This window comes from Podarcis erhardii (assembly GCF_964252035.2).
Source record: "Podarcis erhardii genome assembly, chromosome: 10".
Taxonomy (NCBI): Eukaryota; Metazoa; Chordata; class Lepidosauria; order Squamata; family Lacertidae; genus Podarcis; species Podarcis erhardii.
This window is the reverse complement of record NC_138500.1, coordinates 74,419,284-74,439,808: the sequence shown is the minus strand read 5'-3', so window position 1 is coordinate 74,439,808 and position 20,525 is coordinate 74,419,284. Positions and strand designations below refer to the sequence as shown.

The 20,525-nt window shown below is 42.0% G+C and overlaps 1 protein-coding gene across 3 annotated transcripts; it reads right to left on the bottom strand.

Moving 5' to 3' along the window:
- Positions 1 to 584: 584 nt before the first annotated feature.
- DCLRE1C (DNA cross-link repair 1C) lies at positions 585 to 20,318 on the bottom strand. 3 transcript variants are annotated; one of them, XM_081879119.1, is made up of 14 exons: positions 20,146 to 20,318; positions 19,127 to 19,178; positions 17,911 to 17,995; positions 16,779 to 16,838; positions 15,873 to 15,928; positions 14,963 to 15,064; positions 14,437 to 14,509; positions 9,301 to 9,441; positions 9,045 to 9,146; positions 7,538 to 7,674; positions 6,775 to 6,829; positions 5,695 to 5,783; positions 2,429 to 2,529; positions 585 to 1,697 (listed from the first exon to the last, which is right to left on the bottom strand). In XM_081879119.1, exons 1-14 carry the CDS (start codon positions 20,252 to 20,254, stop codon positions 703 to 705), a joined length of 2,157 nt encoding a protein of 718 aa, XP_081735245.1. In that variant the 5' UTR covers positions 20,255 to 20,318; the 3' UTR covers positions 585 to 702. The 3 variants fall into 3 exon arrangements, with proteins under 3 accessions (XP_081735245.1, XP_081735246.1, XP_081735247.1); XM_081879120.1 differs by lacking the exons at positions 19,127 to 19,178; positions 20,146 to 20,318 and having other exon boundaries at positions 16,784 to 16,838; positions 17,911 to 18,001; XM_081879121.1 differs by lacking the exons at positions 16,779 to 16,838; positions 17,911 to 17,995; positions 19,127 to 19,178; positions 20,146 to 20,318 and adding an exon at positions 16,291 to 16,459.
- Between the last annotated feature and the right edge of the window lie 207 nt (positions 20,319 to 20,525).

The window sequence follows — 20,525 nt, the reverse complement described above, 5'->3', positions numbered from 1 at the left end:
AAACCCATGACCTGAACACTGGACTCACTGTTACAGCAACCAGTCTTTGCCTATTTTTGTTAAATATTTTCTTGCCTCCCAATTGGGCTATAGTTTTTATTTTCAAAATGGTACGGTAGTGTGTCCTTTGTGAACACAGGTTGGCCCCAAAGCGGTAAAACGTGTATGAAGGTGCAACTGGTTTTGGACTAATAGTTGAAGCAAAGAACAGATTAACAGACCTTAAGGAAAAGGGAGAATTTTAAATAATTTGTTCTGCTGGTAAAAAAGACTAGGAAGAGTAGAAAACATTGTGTGGGTTATCGAAGGTTTTAGTGGTATCTGTATTAAAGTGTTAGAATGATCACAGAAAAGAGAAACTAAAATCCAAGCAGACTTTAAAGCCATGGTTTCCAAAAGGATTGCCAAGGTCATATTATCAAATCTTACTTCTATTGTAGAACCCTAAAATTCAGAGTGCAAATGGTTCAATTAGATTTCCAGGTTCTCTCAGTGTGAATGAAGCAACTTCCTATAAAAACAGAATCATAGTTTGCATTTTCAGTATTCTAATTAGAATTCTAATCTAGAATTCTAATAAAATTAGAAGTTACAAAAGCAAAAATTCAAGTGGCACATGGTCAACTGTCAAAATACATGATTTGAGGAATCACATCATTCATTCATGACAGAAAAAAGTTGGTAGCTCTTTTTGCTTCCTGATCAGAGCAGACTTTCCCCTGCTGCCAGCTTCTTGTACAGGCTGCACAGCTGGTCTGGTTTAGGAACCTCTGTCTCGGGGGTAGAGGGGATTTCAAAGTCAGAAGAGCTCTGAGACTCTAGTTGGTCCTCAGGCTTGAGCAGCCCTGAACTCCCTTGTTTGCTCCTCTCCGGAGTTGATTCAGCCTGCACACTTGGCATCAGAGTAGGTGCTGCTGCTGCACTTGCCTCCTGAGCTCTGCCTTGGCGATCCAACTTAATACTGTTTGTAGAAGGTGCACTGTGAGCCAAAGCCTTGCAACTCTGCATGTCTGTTCGGTTTTCCCCAGCAGGGAAACAAGATGCGTAAAGCATTGCTCGCTCTGCTCCTCTCTTTAAAGGGCTGGACTCAAAAGTCTTTCGCTCTTGTGGGGAAATGAGCACAGTATCCGCCTGACTGTCCCACCCTTGGCTACCTTGTTCAGATATGTGCATTGACTGAGAAGAGTTTTGGGAGGAGATGTGGGTAGAATCACTAAAATCCTCATTATCGCTGAACAGGTTGGGAGACTGGGGCTCACTAGAATCTGTGGGAGCTGGAGCATAGTCCTCGTGTTCAGAGGTATCTGTGTCTTCCACATGTCGCTTAAAGTAGGCATCCCACTTGGGCACTTCCAGGTCCTCATTTTGTTTGCAAGTGGGCTCTGAACAGACCAATCCTGGATTTGGCAACACAGTGGCAGACTCTGCACTGGGTGGCAGAAGTTCATCTAGAACCGTGTCTTTCTCCAATTCTTCCTCCTCATCGTCATCCTCACTGTTGGATTCCTCACACTCTATGAAATCTACCTTCAAAGGGGCTGGCATGGAAGTTGCCCTATAACTTGTTTTGTCGCTGTCATCTTGATGGTTATCAGGAAGGGACCTATTTTCAGATGCTGTCATTTCTGGGAGAAGTTTTGGAATCTTGTATCTTATAGGAATCAATTCTGTATCAAAGAGATCATCACTCCCACCATCTGTCAAGACAAAAAACCAGGAACATGAGAAGGTAGTAAGATGACTTGAAGCCAATCTCCAAATGCCTTACCATCATAAGACACCTTTTCCTGGATTATAAAACTTCCAAGCATTTGGGCGGGGGGGGGGGGGGGCTTCTAAACCACAGCATGAAGGAACAGGTTGCCTAACTTCTCCCAGCTATTTTCTACATGCAGAGAGATTTACCATTGGTGTGCTTTTGTCTACAATTCCCTCATCGGAACGGGCACAGTCCAGGATTCTGTTGCATGCTTGAATCAGCAGAGCAGCCTATGAGGCTGTAAACCGATGTCTGGACTGTTGGACTCCAAGCTAACCAGGGTGACAACTCGCTGGGAGCCACTGAGATACTTGGGAGATAGGGTACAGGTGGAGAATGTCAGAATAGGACTAGGGAACCCTGAGCAAAATCCCTGCTTAAAGCTACAAAGTTTACTGGGTGACCTGAGGTTAGTCATGTTCACTTAGTGTAAGCTAAGTCCCACAGGCGTGTTGGAAATGTAAGCTGGAGGGTGGACAGCAACTATGCATGCCGTGTTGAGTTGGTTAGAAGGGTGAGATGCAAGTGAAATTAAAAAATGTAGTAAGTTCATTAGAGAGATGACGTAATCATGCAATAAACATGATTTACTGCTTCCAAACCACAGGAGCCCTTTCCTTTGCCATCTCCATCTGACCTGGAAGAGAGAGAAACTTGCCTTTCTCTTACCTGTGTCTGTTATTTCTGAGGGTTTGGCTCTCTTCAGTGCTCCAAGTGGTTTATATTTCAGCTCATTATTTTTGTTGTATGATGTACATAATGGCTTTAAACTGAAAAGAAGCAATACAGAATTTTGTAGCTCTTTAGACTTCTGAAACATTCATTAGTTCCTCTTTAATTTTCAGCAAATTCAGATCACTTGCATGCTACATTGAACTTTACAAAAATTCAGGTGTTCAATGAAAAAAACAACAACCAACAACCCTGCTAAGATAACCAGAAGTACTTTGCCAGACTTATTATAATTATGGAAGGGGGGGGGGGAATGCCCAACCCAGGCCCAAGATAAATGAATTACTACTGTACAATACTTCCCTAAAAGTATGGTTGTGTCATAAAAATAGATCTATATAAAACCGATTTAAACATACTTCTTTATCTAGAGCCTAAGCTCCTCTCCCTGATGTTACTAGACAGCAGAAACAGGATGCTGCTTTCATAATGAAGATGGCTTTCACTTGTGAATAGGGACAATGACAGCATGTTGTTTTACTATGCAGAGAAGAGATGGAAAATTACTACAAGGTAATTGAAATGAAATGAAATTTTGGAAGATGAAATTTTGGAAGGGAAAAGGGCGCCAGAGTCGTGGAAAGAGGCATATATCACACTTATACCGAAAACAGAGACTGAAAAAACTCAACTTAAGAACTACCGCCGCATATCGTTATTAAATGTGGATTACAAAATTTTTGCTGACATTTTGGCTAAAAGATTGAAAAAAGTATTGATGGAAGAGATTCATAAAGACCAAGCGGGCTTTCTCCCGGGAAGACATTTGTCTGACAACTTGAGGAATATAATTGATATTTTGGAAAAATTAGAAGTGAATATAAACACTAAAGCAGTTTTGATATTTGTGGACGCGGAGAAAGCTTTTGACAACATTTCTTGGAGTTTTATGAAAAAGAATCTACAGGGGATGGGGGTAGGGCAAGGTTTTGAAAATGGTATAGGTGCAATATATTCTGAACAGAAAGCAAAATTAATTGTAAATAATGTGGTTATGGAAGAATTTAAGATAGAAAAAGGGACACGACAGGGGTGCCCAATTTCCCCATTGCTTTTTATATCGGTTCTGGAGGTCCTGCTGAATATGATTAGAAGAGACCAGTTGGTTAAAGGTATACAGGTCGGAGCTAAACAGTACAAACTGAGAGCATTTGCAGATGACTTAGTTTTGACGTTACAGGAGCCAGAATCTAGTACTAAAAGGGTTTTAGACTTAATTCAAGAATTTGGTCAAGTGGCAGGATCTAAATTGAACAAGTTAAAAACTAAGGTTTTAGAGAACAATTTAACATCAATTGAAAAAGAAAGGTTTCAAAATGAGACTGGTTTGACTGTGGTTAAGAAAGTGAAATATTTGGGGATTAATATGACAGCAAAAAATGTGAACTTATTTAAAGATAATTATGAAAAATGTTGGATGGAAGTGAAAAAAGATCTAGAAATTTGGTCAAATTTGAAACTTTCCTTGTTGGGTCGAATCGCAGTTATAAAGATGAATGTATTGCCTAGAATGTTGTTTTTGTTTCAAACATTGCAAATTGTGGACAAGATGGACTGTTTCAAGAAGTGGCAGAAAGATATTTCTAGATTTGTCTGGCAGGGCAAGAAGCCCAGAATAAAATTTAAGATATTAACTGACGCAAAGGAAAGGGGTGGATTTGCCCTGCCAGACTTCAAACTCTATTATGAATCAGCAGCATTCTGCTGGTTGAAAGACTGGCTGCTTCTTGAGAACACAGACATTTTGGACTTAGAAGGATTTAATAATGCTTTTGGGTGGCATGCATATTTGTGGTACGACAAGGTTAAAGTACATAAAGTATTTAAAAACCATATTGTCAGGAAAGCATTGTTTAATGTTTGGATAAGATACAAAGATTTATTGGAAAGTAAAACCCCAAGGTGGTTGTCACCAATGGAAGCAAAAGCTTTTAAGAGACTTAATATGGAGTCCAAATGGCCAAAATATTGGGAAATTTTGGAACAAGAGGGATATAAATTGAAATTGCAGAGTTTTGAGAAACTAAAAAACAAAGTGCGAGACTGGCTCCATTATTATCAGATAATGGAGGCTTACAAATTGGACAAGAAAATTGGATTCCAGGTGGAAAAATCGAAATTAGAAACAGAATTGCTAGAACCCAAAACTAAGGTTTTGTCAAAGATGTATAACTTGCTGCTGAAATGGAACACTCAGGATGAAACGGTGAAGTCTGCTATGATTAAATGGGCAAATATTATGTTTGCTGACTGGGAACAGTTATGGACCACCGGTATGAAATTTACGGCATGTAATGTCTTAAGAGAGAATATTATGAAAATGATTTACAGGTGGTACATGACCCCAGTCAAGCTTGCAAAAATTTATCATTTGCCCGATAATAAATGTTGGAAGTGTAAAGAGATTGAAGGTACATTCTTTCACCTTTGGTGGACGTGCCCAAGGATTAAGGCTTTCTGGGAAATGATTTATAATGTAATGAAAAAGGTATTTAAATATACCTTCTTGAAGAAACCAGAGGCCTTTCTCCTGGGCATGGTTGGCCAATTGGTGCCAAAGAAGGACAGAACTTTTTTTATGTATGCGACAACAGCAGCAAGAATACTCATCGCAAAATATTGGGAGACACAAGATCTACCCACTCTGGAAGAATGGCAGATGAAGATGATGGGAATGGCAGAAATGACCGGCAGAATCCGAGACCAGGGAAAAGAGTCGGCAGAAGAAGATTGGAAGAAGTTTAAAGACTATTTGCAGAAATATTGTAAAATTAAAGAATGTTAGAATGATGTTGGACAGAAATTAAGTGGTTTCCAGCTGTAATGCCTTAAGAGATATGGAAAATAAGGTTTTGAAATAAGCAAAAACGAATGGTGAGGATTTGCTGAATTAATAATTTGAATTGGAATATAAGAAAGGGAGGTATGAGGAGGTCCGGAAAATAAGTTAAAAGAAAATATGTAAAGGGAAATTCTATGTGTTTTTAGTTTTTTTCTTTTTCTTTTTTGTATTTTTGTTGTTTCTTTTCTTTTTGTTTTACAATGTATTATTCTGGAAAATTTCAATAAATATTTTATAAAAACAAAAAGAGCAGTTTTAGTGGGCATAACAGATAAATAAGTCATACAAGGCAGTGTCGTTCTTAACACTAGTTAGAAAACACCATTGCAGCAAAGAGCCAGAGAAAAAGACAGAAACTTACATTTCCATAAGTTTGTCTTCTGTCACACCTACTGGAATTACATTGGGATACACATTCACCGGGCGAATGTAGCTCAAGAAATCCTGAATCTACAATATAGGATGGGAGGGGGAATTAATTTCTGCATTTAAACATGGCTTGCAGTCCTTTTTGTGCTGTGATTTGCCACTGCTTTGAGAGGCTTTTTTTCTTTTTACAAAGAAATGAGGCTGAGAGCGAAAACCTCTCATAGCCGACATGGTAAATGACTCCAGTTCCAATTCTGCCCCCTGCACCACGCTGGCACTGTGTCTCACCACGTCACCATCTCCAGTAAAAGCTCCAACAGCATTCTGATTTGCGCACAAGACTGCTGTGCTTGTAGAATGGCCCCAGCAGGCATGAGGACCCCTTTGCTCAGACATCTGTAGATTTTCTCTCTGACATATGCATCCATTTAAGGTTGCCACTTTTTATCTCTCATGTTCCACTTGAGTGGGGTAAAGCCAGTAGGTCATTAAGGGGCTTAAATGAAGCAGGAATCCTTGGATGACGGGCAGATGCCAAATGTGATGGACAACACACTCTGAATCAGCACCTGCTATTGTGGACAGTCCTACCAGGAGGCAGATGCTGCCGCCTTCTCATGCAGCAAGCGTCAGAAAACCATCAGCCATTCAGGGGGCATGTGAAATCTATGGACGTTTATTAATTGCTTGGTTCCCTTTGCCTATTTCAGGTTGTGGAGCTTCAGGGCCGAGTCGAAGACAGCAAGCTACAAAGTTTCTGGTTCAAGTCTCCTGTCAGCTATGAGAGAAAAGGGGGGCTTCCCTAGGCATGCTACATCCTCCTCAACCTGAGTCCTTGCCTATAAAATAGAGAAAACACCAGCTGACCTCAAAGGGATGTTATCAGGATTACCAAGATAACATATAGCGGCTTCAACGTGCTTCATAAAGATGAAGAATAATCATTATTGTGCTTTTACTAGCCCCCAAAGTGCATCCTATAAAGGCTACAAAATCTAAATATAAAATCTTGTAAAGGCTGCTCTGTATATTGTAAAAGGGGTTCATTTTACAAAACAAATACTATACATACCTCGCTGTAAGAAGAGTGGAAGGAAAAGCAAGCTCTGTATGAACTCTCCCCAGTCCTAAGCAGAAACCAGAAATATCAATATGTGAACAGCATCAGCACCTTAATAAAAAAGCAGATCACATATAAAAATCGATATCCTGCCTTCCTGGAAGAATATCAGGGAAAGCGGGAGGCCAGCCAGGCCCCACCCACAGGCCAGAGAAGGAGCACCTTGTTCCTGCAAGCCTTTAAGGGCAGCGAAAACGCTCGAGAAGAACTTTAAAACCAGTAGTTCGTGCCCGAGGCTGGTTCTTCCCCCACTTTCGTTTTGTGTCGTGTGTTTTAGATCATGTCGGAGGGCAGGGACCACCTTATTACTCATCACTGCAAGACCCTATAGGGACCTTTTTCAGTTGCAGAGTCATGCTGACGCCTACATAAAGATACCTGTATTTTATCTATATTCTGCCATGTGTGCCAGGGCAGCTATCAACATAAAATCCAAGGAAACTATATACAATAATCAAAGTGACAAAAACTGCAGCACCTAAACGTACCTATCCTCTCCCAAATAAAAGTGCCCTCGAGTTTCACTTGAGCGTGGGCTGGGACAGGCCTGATCTCCTCTGGAAGGGAGAAAGCCGTCTCTTGCTTTCACAATTAGGTCATTTAGTGCTTTATTTACTGGCAGCAACACCTTGAATGGGGTCTGGCAGAGTAGCTGCTCCATGCTCTGGACTGTTTGAGAATTTAAAAAATAATAATAACTGAAAAGAGTACTTGCCTCACTATTACATTCGTTTTCCTTGTCCTCTCTCCAAACCACATTGTGGATGGCTTGACGCTAATTATGTGCAACCGCTTTCCATTCTGAGAAATCACACCACAAGGCAACCTGTTCCCTCGGAACATTTCATCATCCTATCACAGAGACAGCATTAACTGTAGCACCCGGGCAGATCAGGCACATCCTTTTTTCAATACCTAATGTAACTTTGCAAATTCTTTTACCTACTACCTTCCTCTGCTTCCCTGTGAGAAATGGAAACACACCCACACCCACAATACTGGCTGCCTCCTGTGCACAGACTGTCCACCTAGTGGAGACAGAGCACCAGAGTTCTTACATCATTCTAATATTATAACATCTTCATTTATACCCCATTCTTCCCTGAGGAGACTCAAGGCAGCTTACAGATAAAAACAAATACTGCTAAAAACAGAAAATTCAAGCATTAAAATACAATTAAACCCTGAGAGAATTAAAAGTACATACATAAAACCTGTTTCAAACAGATGCAAAATCACCTAGATGCCTTTGTGCCCCGAGGATCAGAAGCTTCATACAGGATAGGGACCATGAAGAGAGAAGCCCATCCAATGTGTCACCATATTGCCCAGCTCTATTGGGCAGCCATGTTTGTTCTTTCATGCATCTAAAACTGGGGTGGAGGGAGGTCTTTGCAATATTTCGAGGAGCATTGGACAATGAGGGGAGCTCAGCACTCCCCCCCCCCAGCACTTAGTATCACATCTATGAATAAATGTAGCTTCTCTCTATGCTCTTAGCACCGGACATCAATACACTTGATGTGCTTTTGGGCTCAATTGGAGGTGCTGAGTAGGATCTCTAAGCCCTTAAGCAGCCTGGATCCTGCACATTGCAAGGTACTTTTCCACCAACACATGCCTCCCTGAAGTTTCCTCTGGGATCAGCTGGGGCTCAGGAGCAGCTGTCAGAGGTGGCAACCATTCCTGGAATACCCTCCCCTTGAAGGTACACAGCAAGCTGCCTTACACCAAGTCAGACTACTGCTCCACCTCGCTCAGTGTTGCTGACTCTGACTGGAAGCAGCTCTCTGGTATTTTAGGCAGCAGACGGCTCTACCCAGATGTGCCAGGGGTTGAGCTGCAGAGCTTGTGTGCTGTCCCTGAGCTACAGCCCTTCCACTCAGCCAACCCAGGACTGACCTGCAGAGTGGTGGTTTCAGGGGCAGAAGGGGGGGGGGAACCAGTCTAATAACTTCCTTGATGGGTTTTTAAAAGTGATACTTTACTGTCATCTCATCTGTGCTTTAGTTTTATTTTGGTTTAGTGCATTTTATGGCGCTGTGAATAGTCATTTTAGAAAAGCCATAGGAAAGTAAACCTTCCCCCAAAATAAGAATATTAAAGCTGCTTTGGCCAAACATCTCCTGGTTTCTTCAAAGCCAGACTCTTCTTTAACATGGAGCCCCCAGGGGCTCTAGCACTTCACCCAAGGGGGGTGTCAATTGCTGACAGATACGCACCCTTGGATGGCGACAGGCATGAATCTGAGTGTGCCGACTGGAGGTGATGTGGTAGAGGATTTCTGGCATGTTTTTAAACATTTCCAATTTGTTCACGTGCACCTAGGAAATTAAGTTTGCCATTATTAGTGCTGTTGTAGACTGAGAAAAGAGACAGCAAGCTTCTCCTTCTCAAGGAATTTGCCTTGTGGTGGGGAGGAGGGATCATGGTTATGCTCCATTCAGAAAGGGGTTGTATTCAGAACGACAATCTTACCTTAACTCCAAGCTCCTCGCTGAGATTTGTGAACAAATACTCATACCCATAAGCTGCTTTGCAGTTCAGCCACACCACATGATAAGGACTGAGGGTGATCCAGCTTTGCACTAACTCTAATATGCCTTTCATACATTCTTCCTGTTGAAGGGAAAAGACTGCAGGGCATTCACATATAGCAGATCTAAAAGGATTTGTGTTCTGTTGAGCCCACAACTGATCCTTGGCCACTAAAACCAAGCACTTTGTGCAGGCAGAGTAGGGAGCCTCTTTTGGCCAAGGGCTGCCCTTCCACATGGGGGGGGGGGGGGCCTTCAGGGTCCACATACCAGCAGTGGGAAGGACCAGAGGCACACACAAGTCAAATGTTTCTCCCTCCCTCCTGCCCCTTCTCTCTTTTTTTTTATTTTATTATTTTTTTATTCATTTTTCATACACATACAAAAGAAAAAACAAACAAAACACAAGACAAAAGCTTTCAATCATATATACATATATACATAATATTCGAGTTTCTACATTTCTTCTCATTTTGGACTTCCTTCAGCGATGTTGGCATTCATTCGTATTTTAATCTTAGAATCACATCCCATCTTTTCATATTGTCATTCGTACCTCCTTTTTTACATTATTTCAGTTGAACAATACTTGTTAACTCTTTACAAAGCCTCTTTAAATGCCACTAACGTTGTATTAACTGAACATTTATTCTCCAGATAACTTACGAATTTACCCCAGTCTTCAATAAAGTTTTGATCTTTTAAATATCTAACTTTCCCTGTTAGTTTGTCCAACTCAGCATATTCTGTTAATTTTACTCTCCACTCTGCCACCGTTGGCATTTCTTCCTGTTTCCATCTCTGAGCAAGCACGGTTCTAGCCGCCGTGACCGCGTACAGAAAAATTTTGAAATCCTTTCTCCTAATATCTTTTCCCAGGATACAGAGTAAGAAGGCCTCTGGTTTTTTAACAAAAGTATAACCTAACATCTTTTTCAGTTCGTTATACACTTCCTCCCAGAAACTTTTAACTTTCTTACATTCCCACCATAGATGGTAAAATGTCCCTTCCTTCTGTTTGCATTTCCAGCACTTGTTGTCTGCCCCATACATCTTTGCCAATTTTACGGGTGTCAGATACCACCTGTACTGCATCTTCATCACATTTTCCCTGAGCAACATACAGGCTGTGAATTTTATATTCACTTTCCAGAGTTTTTCCCAGTCTTCCATTTGAATGTTATACCCCAAATCCCTCGCCCACTGTACCATCACTGACTTCACCTCCTCATCCTTAGTGTGCCACTCCAGAAGTATTTTGTACATTTTTGAGAGGTTTTTCTGTTCACTGTTTATAATCTCTTTTTGAAATATTGACTCTTTTTCTTCATAACCCCTCTCCTTCACCTCTACTTTAAACATCTCATTTATCTGAAAATAATGGAGCCACCCCTGTGTAAGCGATTTAACCTGTTCGTATGGTTTAATTTTCCACTTCCCACCTTCATTTATAACCATTTCTCCATACTTCCCCCATTTTTCTTCCATATTGACTTTCTTAACACCCATTAGCTCCTGGGGAGAAAGCCAGTGTGGTATTCTTGGTTCTAATATATCCTTATATCTATCCCAAACCTCTATTAGTGGGCCCTTAAAAATATGACTGGTAAACCCTTTATGCACCCTTTTCTTGTCCTTCCATAGGTACGCATGCCACCCAAATTTGTTGTTGTACCCCTCGAGATCCAATAACTCTCTATTTTCCAGCCTAACCCAATCTTTCACCCAACATAAACATGTCGCCTCATAGTAAAATCTCATGTCGGGTAGAGCGAAGCCCCCTCTCTCTATAGCATCCGTCAACAACTTAAATTTAATTCTGGGCTTCTTCCCTTCCCAGACATGTCTAGAGATGGCTTTTTGCCATTCTTTAAAAATTTTTGTTCCTTTTAATATGGGTAGGGTTTGAAACAGAAATAACAACTTGGGTAGCAGCATCATTTTGACCATCGATATTCTCCCCCAAAATGATAATTTCAGCCTGGACCAGACCTCTAGATCTTTTTTGATTTTATTCCAAGTCGGGACGTAATTATTTTGATATAAGTCTATATTTTTGTTAGTAATCCAGATTCCTAAATACTTTACCTTTTTAACGATTTCTATTCCAGTTTGTTGTTGCACTGATTCAATCTTGTCCTGATCCAAGTTTTTAACAATCATTTTTGTCTTACTCTTATTCAGTTTAAATCCTGCCAGTTTCCCGAATTCCTCCGTTTCGTCCAGAATTGCCCTTATACTTTCTATAGGTTCTTCCACCGTAAAAACCACATCATCTGCATAAGCCTTGACTTTATACTCATTTGATCCTAACATTATCCCTTTAATTTGTTTATTTTGCCTTATCGCATTCAACAGCACTTCCAGGACCACTATAAAGAGCAGCGGTGAGAGCGGACAGCCCTGCCTCGTTCCCTTACCAATTTTTATGTCCTCAGTGGTAACTCCATTAATTATCAATCTTGCCTTCTGCTCCGTGTAAATTGCTTCTATACCATTTAAGAACTCCTGTCCCACCTCCATTACTTCCAAATTCTTAAGCATGAAGTCCCAGATCACATTATCAAAAGCTTTCTCCGCGTCTATGAAGATTAAACTAGCTGGTTTGTCAATTCTATCTGATAAATATTCAATAAGATTTATTATAGATCTTGTATTATTTCTTATTAACCTACCCGGGAGAAAGCCCGTCTGATCTTCATGTATCTTTTTTAATAATATCTTTTTTAGTCTTTTGGCTAAGATACTCGCAAAGATCTTATAATCCGTGTTTAATAAGGAAATGGGTCTGTAGTTCTTAATTTGAGTTAGGTCCGAATCTTGTTTTGGGATGATTGTTATGAAGGCCTCTTTCCACGAAGCGGGCATGTCTCTTTCTTTAAGAATGTTGTTCATTACTTCGGTTAGTGGTGTTAACAGCGTACCTTTCATTTCCTTATAATAACTCGATGTAAACCCATCTGGACCCGGTGCCTTCCCTCTTTTTAATTCTTTTATCACCTCTTCTATCTCTATACTGCAAATTGGGGCATTCAACTGATCTTTTTCCTCTGGTGAGATCTTCTTCGTCATCTTATTTTTTAAGTATTTTTCTATCTTTTTCTTATTGTTCCTTTCTTTGTTTCTGTAGAGATGTTCATAAAAGTCCACAAACCCTTTTCTAATTTTTTTCGGGTCAGTTGTTTCTTCTCCATTTATTACTATTTTATTGATTGTATTTTGCTCCTTCCTCTTTTTGACTTGCCACGCAAGCCACTTACCAGATTTATTGGCAAATTCAAAGTTTTTTTGTCTTAACCATTTAATATTCCACTCGACCTCCTTATTTATTATAGTTGCAACTTGTGTTTGGAGGGACTTTATTTCCTGTAGTATCTTTTCATTGTTCGGCTTTTTAATCAGTTTCTGCTCATTATCTGTAATCTGTCTCAAGATCTCTTTTAACCTCTTTTCTCTGTTCTTTTTTTTCACGACATTTTGCTGGATAAAGAGACCCCTCATTACAGCCTTACTTGCATCCCATACCGTGCTTGTTTTCACCCCCTTATCGAGATTATCCAGAAAGTATTCCCCTAGTCTTTTCCGAATTTTTTCCACAAATTTTTGGTCATCCCATAAATTATCATTTAATCTCCATCTAAAGATTCGTCCTTCCACTCCTTTCATCTCCATTTCAATTGGGTTATGATCCGATAAAACTTTAGCTTGAATTTCGACTTTTTTCACTCTTGGAGACAGTTCGTTCGAAATCCATATTTGGTCTAATCGTGAAAAAGACTGGTTCGGTTCTGAGTGGTATGTGAATTGTTTCTCTAAGGGATGTTTCAGTCTCCATATATCGATAAGGTTACAGTTCTTAGTCAGTGTAAAAAATGTCTTAGGTAATTTGCCGTCTCTATTATTTGAGTTTCTTAGTCGATCCATTTCATTTGAGACCACGTCATTTAAGTCTCCCATTAATATGATTTTTTAGTCCATATAGTCAAATAGCTTTTCTTCCAATAAGCTAAAAAATTCTGTCTTATTCCCATTGGGGGCATAAATCCCCACTATTATCAAAACTTCGCCTTGCCAGTTTATTCTTACCGCTATTATTCTTCCTTCCTCGTCCTTAAATAATTGGTGTGCCTCAATTTTGTTTTTTATGTATAGAACAACTCCCCTTTTTTTCTCCTTATCCGAGGAGATGAATTCGTTCCCTAACCTCTTATTAATCAGGATTTTCCTATGTTTCTTTGCCACGTGCGTTTCTTGTAAGCATGTGACATCTAAGTTCTTCTTTTTTAAGAAACGCTCAATTCCATTCCGTTTTTTTTTATTATTCATCCCATTGACATTCCAACTACATAGTGTTAAAGTCATTTTTATTGAGTTTTTTTTTTTTTTTTTTTTTATTGCCCCTTCTCTCTGTCCTCCATCCAGCTGAGAAATAGGCATCGACACAGTTCAAGGCAACATTTCAGTCAGGTCAAAGCACTCCAGGAGGACATGGGCAGGTCTGGTGGGTCTCTCTGAAAGCCAGTGTGGCGTAGTGGTTAAGAGCAGTGGACTCGTAATATGGGGAACTGGGTTCACTTCTCCGCTCCTCCACCTGCAGCTGCTGGGTGACCTTGGGCCAGTCACACTTCTTTGAAGTCTCTCAGCCCACTCACCTCACAGAGTGTTTGTTGTGGGGAGGAAGGGAAAGGAGAATGTTAGCCGCTTTGAGACTCATCAGGGTAGTGATAAAGCAGGATATCAAATCCAAACTCTTCTTCTCCTCCTCCTCTCTGGGGCCAGACAGGAAGCCCTGGAGAAGTTCCCACTCCTAGGGCAGACATTGCTGGAAGACGTTTCCACACTTCAAGATCCACTACTCAAAAGAGTTCCTTGGGAAGAGGGATTCTTAAACCACTCTGGAAACTGTAGCTCTAGGAGAACTGAGTTCTCCTACCAACACTCAGCACCCCTAATAAACTACAGTTCCCATTGAAAAGTTGAGTGCTAAAAGTCCCAAGCGGAATTCTGGCCAAGCAAGCAAACTGCATGTTGGGTTTTTTGTTTGTTTAAAAAATCTCTTCCTTCAAATTGTACTTACCCTGCTGGGGATCTGATAATACTTGGGATCACAGAAAGTAGTATCCAAATACACACTCTGGATGTCTTTCACTCTGCAAGAGAGAAATTCAATATTCAAGATTGTGCTTGGCACAGCGCTATAAGTCGCGTGTTACTCAGCAACATACTCATATTTCTGTTGGCACCCAAAAGGTGACATTTGCCTTCACAAATGAATGCACCTTGAAGAAACCAAGCAGCCTTCCTACCAAAGCAGTGCCCAAATCTCCACAGCACACTGTGGCCATGGAAGGCAATATGCAAGCGCTAAGGCTCCGGGGTTTCCTTTCTGTCAGTTCCTGGGCCAAAGCTGTGACTGCTCTCTAAAGGTTTAAGAGGTTTGCATTCAGGGTCCGTGTGTTGTAGTGGTTTTCACGCGCAAAGCATACCATTTACAAGTTACTGTACCTGCAAAGGGTTAATAGAACAGGGTTCTGCCTGTCACGCACCTGACCCTCTAATCAAAGGGCAACGAAGCCAAACAAGAAAGGTCCACAATCCATTACCTGCTCCCTGAATGCAAAAGTTCCATTCTGGCCACTTCTCCCTTGGCAAGTCTGAAATCCCCAGTGTACAACACGGTGCCACTTTCACCTTGGAAGAGAAACCTGCATGAGAAAAGGCACTGCTGTCAGTTTCAGCATTGGGGGTTTTGCTGGGTTTCGGAACAATGGAATGGTGAAAGCCAGGAGAGTGGGCTATGGCTAAGAAACTTGGGCAGCAGACGATTGCACATAGCGGGACGAAGAGGCATATAAACAGGAGCATATGTAATGCCCCAAGTATCTTATCACGCTTGTAACTGTGTGCATTCGCTCTTGTGGCTCTCCCCAGTTCTCACAAAAAACCAAACAAGGCCCTGTTCCCCCAAGCTGTAAGTGCAATTTCATTTCCCATCAGCATTGGCATTAACTGCAGCTAACACCAATGAGATTCTCTCTTAATTACAGAAACAGCCTCAAATCCTGGCTTCACTTTTTGGTTCAGAATAACCACTAGAAAAGGATGGCAAAAGAGAAATTTAAGTCCCTCTACCACTCCCACTCTCCCATTCTGCAACCTGCTGCTGGTTCAACTAACATTGCTATTCGTTTATTTTGTTTTTATTGTATTTTAAATCTTATTTTGTACTGTGTTTGATTCTATGTTCTGTCGAAAGACCAACTCATTAATAAATAGTAATAAATATGAATACAAACTGCAATTTTGCCTGGGCATGATGTGCAAGACCAAGGCATCCCATTAAAAGGCCACAATGCCCATAACCAGGGATGGAAAGTGGGGGAAGTAAGTCTTTGGTAAACAAATCCAAAATAAACTAACTGCAGTTTAATTCTTATAGAACCACAACCCACTGTGACAAATATTTTTCATATTGATTTCCATTAATTATTTGAAGGCAAGAAAAATGCATACATAACTGATCCTGGGCAATGGCCGGCTGGCAGAAGCGTTACAACTAAATCTTCTTTCTGGAAAGAGACACAAAGGAAGGAAGGAAGGAAGACACACAGACATTGACTCGTTTCATGTTAACTTTGTAATGAATAGTTTTTGCCTGGCTGCCATGCAGAGTGAAGACAAGGATGTGGGAAAGAGAACCCTGTGAACGTAAGGCATCTGGGGATAGGACCCCGTGGCCTGGGGGTGTGGGGAGAGACCAGTCTCACAGGCTCTTGCCCTGCCCCTGACTTTCATTTATATCAAGGATGGGAATCTGGCCAGTGGATCCACCCCTTATCTCCGTACATCTCCCTCTCACCAGGTATGACAGGCGGGTGGGGAGACAGACAGGTTGCTGACCTGTCAGTCGCCTGGTGTCACAACAACTCACTTTTGCCCTTGCTCTGTGAATTCAAATGGTGCCAGCAAGACATGTCCAGTGCTTCCCTAGCACTGACAATCTGCTGATCATCAGCCCGGGGGAAGTCCTGAGAAGTGGCGGCTGGGAAGTGCTATGCAAGGAGCTGTGCAGGCACAGACCACCAGCTGATCAGTGGTGCCTGAAAAACACCTGCCAAAAAGGTGCATGGGCTAGAAGTTGCCTGCTCTTAATCTACGTGGCATGGGTTCTTGTGCCATATGCTCTTAGCATATACTTTTATTATAAAGATGCAGAAAAGAGGAAAAACCTGAAGACTTCAAAGCACAGTATAAAAGAGAGATGAAATTAGGACAAACAAGGCAGGGGAAGAAAGTAAAAATAGACAGCAGGCTTCCATTTTGTTGGCCAAAATTGGAATTTCAGAGCAAAGATTAACTAGCACTCCTACCTACTTAGGTGAAATATTAAAATGTTAAACAGTCAACATAACTAACTACCTCACCAGATGCTTCATCAACCAGAGAAATCTGTGTTGGGGTTTCAACTTCAATGGAAACCTGTAGCAGACAGACAAACAAATGTACAGAGGCACATTATAGGTGATGAGAACTGTTTTTACAGCATATACAAAACAGATGTTTTTAATGGCATGGTAATAGCTAGGATCAGGAGACAAACACATGCCTGTGGAATGTAAGCCATTAACCTATGACAAGGCTCCCCAACTTTCTGAAGCCTGGGGGCATGTCAAAATCTAAGAAACCTGTATGGAAGTTTAAGAAACTGTTGTGAGCCCCACAGAATGCCTGAGGACATGCACCTGAGGGACCTCAGATCTACGAAAAGCAACTGTTAATGGGTACTTCTTGCAAAACATGACCCAGTAAAGGAAGAAATATGACTCATTCAAAAAACCAATTTTTTTCACCAAGTTTCTTCCTTTTTGAGTCATGTTCCACAATTTCTTTGCAGCTAATAATCCTCTGTTCTGCACCAACAGAAGCTCCACAAAAAGTCTGGAACATACCGTATATCAGACAGGAGCTTGAGATGAAATGCTAATGCCCGACTTTGGCTGGGGAGGGCGGGATATAAATAAATTATTATTATTATTACTATTATTATTATTATTATTATTATTATTATCATGGAGTTCTCTCTGCATGAAGAGACCTGAGCCACCATCTCCTTCTGTGGCTCTGCCAGGGCAGAGAGAACCTGAGACTGAACAGTCTAAAGAAAGGAAGGAAGTCCCAGGATACACCTTTGTATTTCATTTTAAGACACAACAGGTGAACAAAGTAAAGCTTAGGGTGGTACCGAGTTTTACTCAGAGTAGACATACTAAAATTAAAGATGACGACTACAACACAGTTTAAATGGACTTCACCACCTAGGACAGGCATCCCCAAACTCGGCCCTCCAGATGTTTTGGGACTACAATTCCCATCATCCCTGACAACTGGTCCTGTTAGCTAGGGATGATGGGAGTTGTAGTCCCAAAACAGCAAATCCTGTCCTTAGGATTATGGCAGCTTCACCTTTTGCTGACATTGCTAGTTATAACAGCTTTAAGATGCATTAATAGTGTCTGTTTACATCAACTACACATGAAAAGATGTAACTTACAATGTGATTCTCCCAAAATTTATACCGTGGATTAGTTAGCAGCAACTCCTTTGTTACTGGTGAACAATACAAGTGAACTTTTAAGCTTTGAAGAAAAAAGAGATACATGTCTCACAAAAAAGGAAATGGTGGTTGTCCAATATCCAAAAAAATCAAACAAAAAGTAGTTCCCATGCCTCCTTGCAAACTCCTTCAACAAGCAAATCTGTGACATGGCAAAGGTGTCTGTGACTTAAAGAGGGAGAAGTAAGCAATCCCAGACATCATTTGCTGTATTATATGCCCTTTAGTATCTTCCCCTGCCTACAGACAGAAGACACCCATCTGACATCACACACTTTCTAGCTAGACAACTTTGCCTCTACCCCAGGGGTAGGCAACCTAAGGCCATAGCTGTCAACTTTTCCCTTTTCTTGTGAGGAATCTTGTGAGGGAAACGTTGACAGCTATGCCTAAGGCCCAATCGCCGTCTCAATCTGGCCCATAGATAGTCCGGGAATCAACCTGTTTTTCCATGAGTAGAATGTGTGCTTTTATTTAAAATGCATCTCTGGGTTATTTGTGAGGCATAGGAATTCGTTCATTATTTTTTTCCAAAATATAGTCCGGCCCACCACATGGTCTGAGGGACGGGGGACCGGCCCATGGCTGAAAAAGGTTGCTGACCACTGCTCTACCCAAACTACTCATCTTCCAAGATTTGAGTCCCACATTCCAGCACCTTCCCTGTATTAGCTGAGTATGTTTAGGGGGTAAATAGAAAAGGTTGGCTGCAATTCTCAGGGCATGTAAAAATATGCACTGCAGAAAGTGCAGTGTAAAACACACATAGATAAATGAATCCTAAAGCTACACTTAAGAACTGGGCAGGAAAGGGGAGGGAGAAATCCTTAGAATCTGAGCTACACTTACCCACATGGGAGAAATGGAAGTGAAATTGTAGGACCCAGACAGAATGCTAGGAACTCAGGTAACAAACAAAGCAAAAGGGTGTATATGCAGTAAATCAGATAATCTACTATGGTCATTTTATAAATTACAAATTACTGTATTTAGTTGCAGAATATGAGAAGCTAAACTTCCATGTTTAAAATAAAAACAAGTTTCTTCTCATCCTTAAGGAGATCAGCCTGAGAAGGTGCTGATGCTTTCTTATCCCTTCACTCACCACAGGTCCCAGCCTATTCTCACACACGTCTCTCTCCCTTTTCATTACCTGCATGCCAGTCTTCTTTTTAGGGAAGGAGCTCTCAGGCCTTTCATGTGATCTAAATATTAACATATTAAAAGAGGAAGATTATTTTAGAACTCCACCATGCTAAGAACAGTCTAGGGCCTCAGTACAGGCCAGAAGTGTCAGCATGATCAGAGAAGCAGGATTAAATCATGCTCCTGTCCCAGAATCTTCTAAAACAGTTGCTAAGGAAATAGCACAAATTGCTCAGGGGACAGGATCTTTTTCTGTCTGAGGAACTGCAGCCCAATTCAGAACCCCTCCTTCTCCTGAAGTGTGCAATGAATGCCATTACAGGGAACTCTCCACTTATGACCATTTAACTTGTGCGGGTTCAGCTTTATGCACTTGGCAATAAAAAAACAAACAAAAATTAAAATGGGGGAGTGCATGGGGGAGTAGAGTTTATCAATCCCACCTGTCATTAAACCCAAAACGTTTTAACTTTATGTGATTTTGGCTTTATGCGATATCCCTGGAATGTAACCCCAGCTGGACAGCCTTCTCCTGTTACTGCTCAGGGACAAGGGCTCTGGGGCGTCAGCAGAGGCAGGCACAGATCAGCAGGCAGAGCATGTCCAGGATCAGAGATTTGCCAGGAAAGTTTTGCCAGCAGCTGGTTTCAACCAGGCGGGCGGCACCTTTTGAAACACAATGAAGGGGGCAGTTCTGAGAAGAAAGGATGGCACTCGGTGCATGCTCAAAGACACTCGTCTCTGTGAGTCTTTTCTTCCCGAGGCTAGGCCCCGGCAGTGGCTAGTAGTAATAATAATGAAAAAGAGTAAAACAAAAGCAAAGCGCTCCCTACTTCGGTGTTGACCAACACTGGCTGGAAGGATGGGGGGGGGGCAGAACAAGCCAAGCGGCTGGAGTGCTGGGCGAGGCCCTGGGGAGAGCTGTGACTCGGGGCCTCCCTCGCAGGGCTGTTGTCAGGGCGGGGGGGGGGAGGAGGAGGAGGAGGAGGAGGAGGAGGAGGAGGAGGAAAGGGAAACGGCGCGGACCTTTGTGGCAGTGAGACAGGAAATAGGCCCTGGCGCGGAGGTTCTCGCGGTCGAAGCGGTCGATGGAGAGCCGGGGATACTCGCGCATCCTCCCGCCGAAGCTGCTCATAGCGCCGCCGGACCCAAGGCGGCGGGGCTGCGCGGCGCCCGGAAAGGTCCGCCGAACTCCCTTCCGGCTCTTCCGCCGAGGCCACTTCCGCCAGGCTCCTTTCCGCGCCGCCGCCCCCATTGGCCAGAAAGGGACCAGGCCCCGCCCACGCCTCGGCAGGCGCCGGAGCTGAGGTAAACCTCCAAAGCGTGTGAAGGGTAAACTTTGCACTGATTGGCTGCTTACGGACAGCGCCCTCCCAGGAGCGCCTCCTGATTGGCCGCTTTCGCCC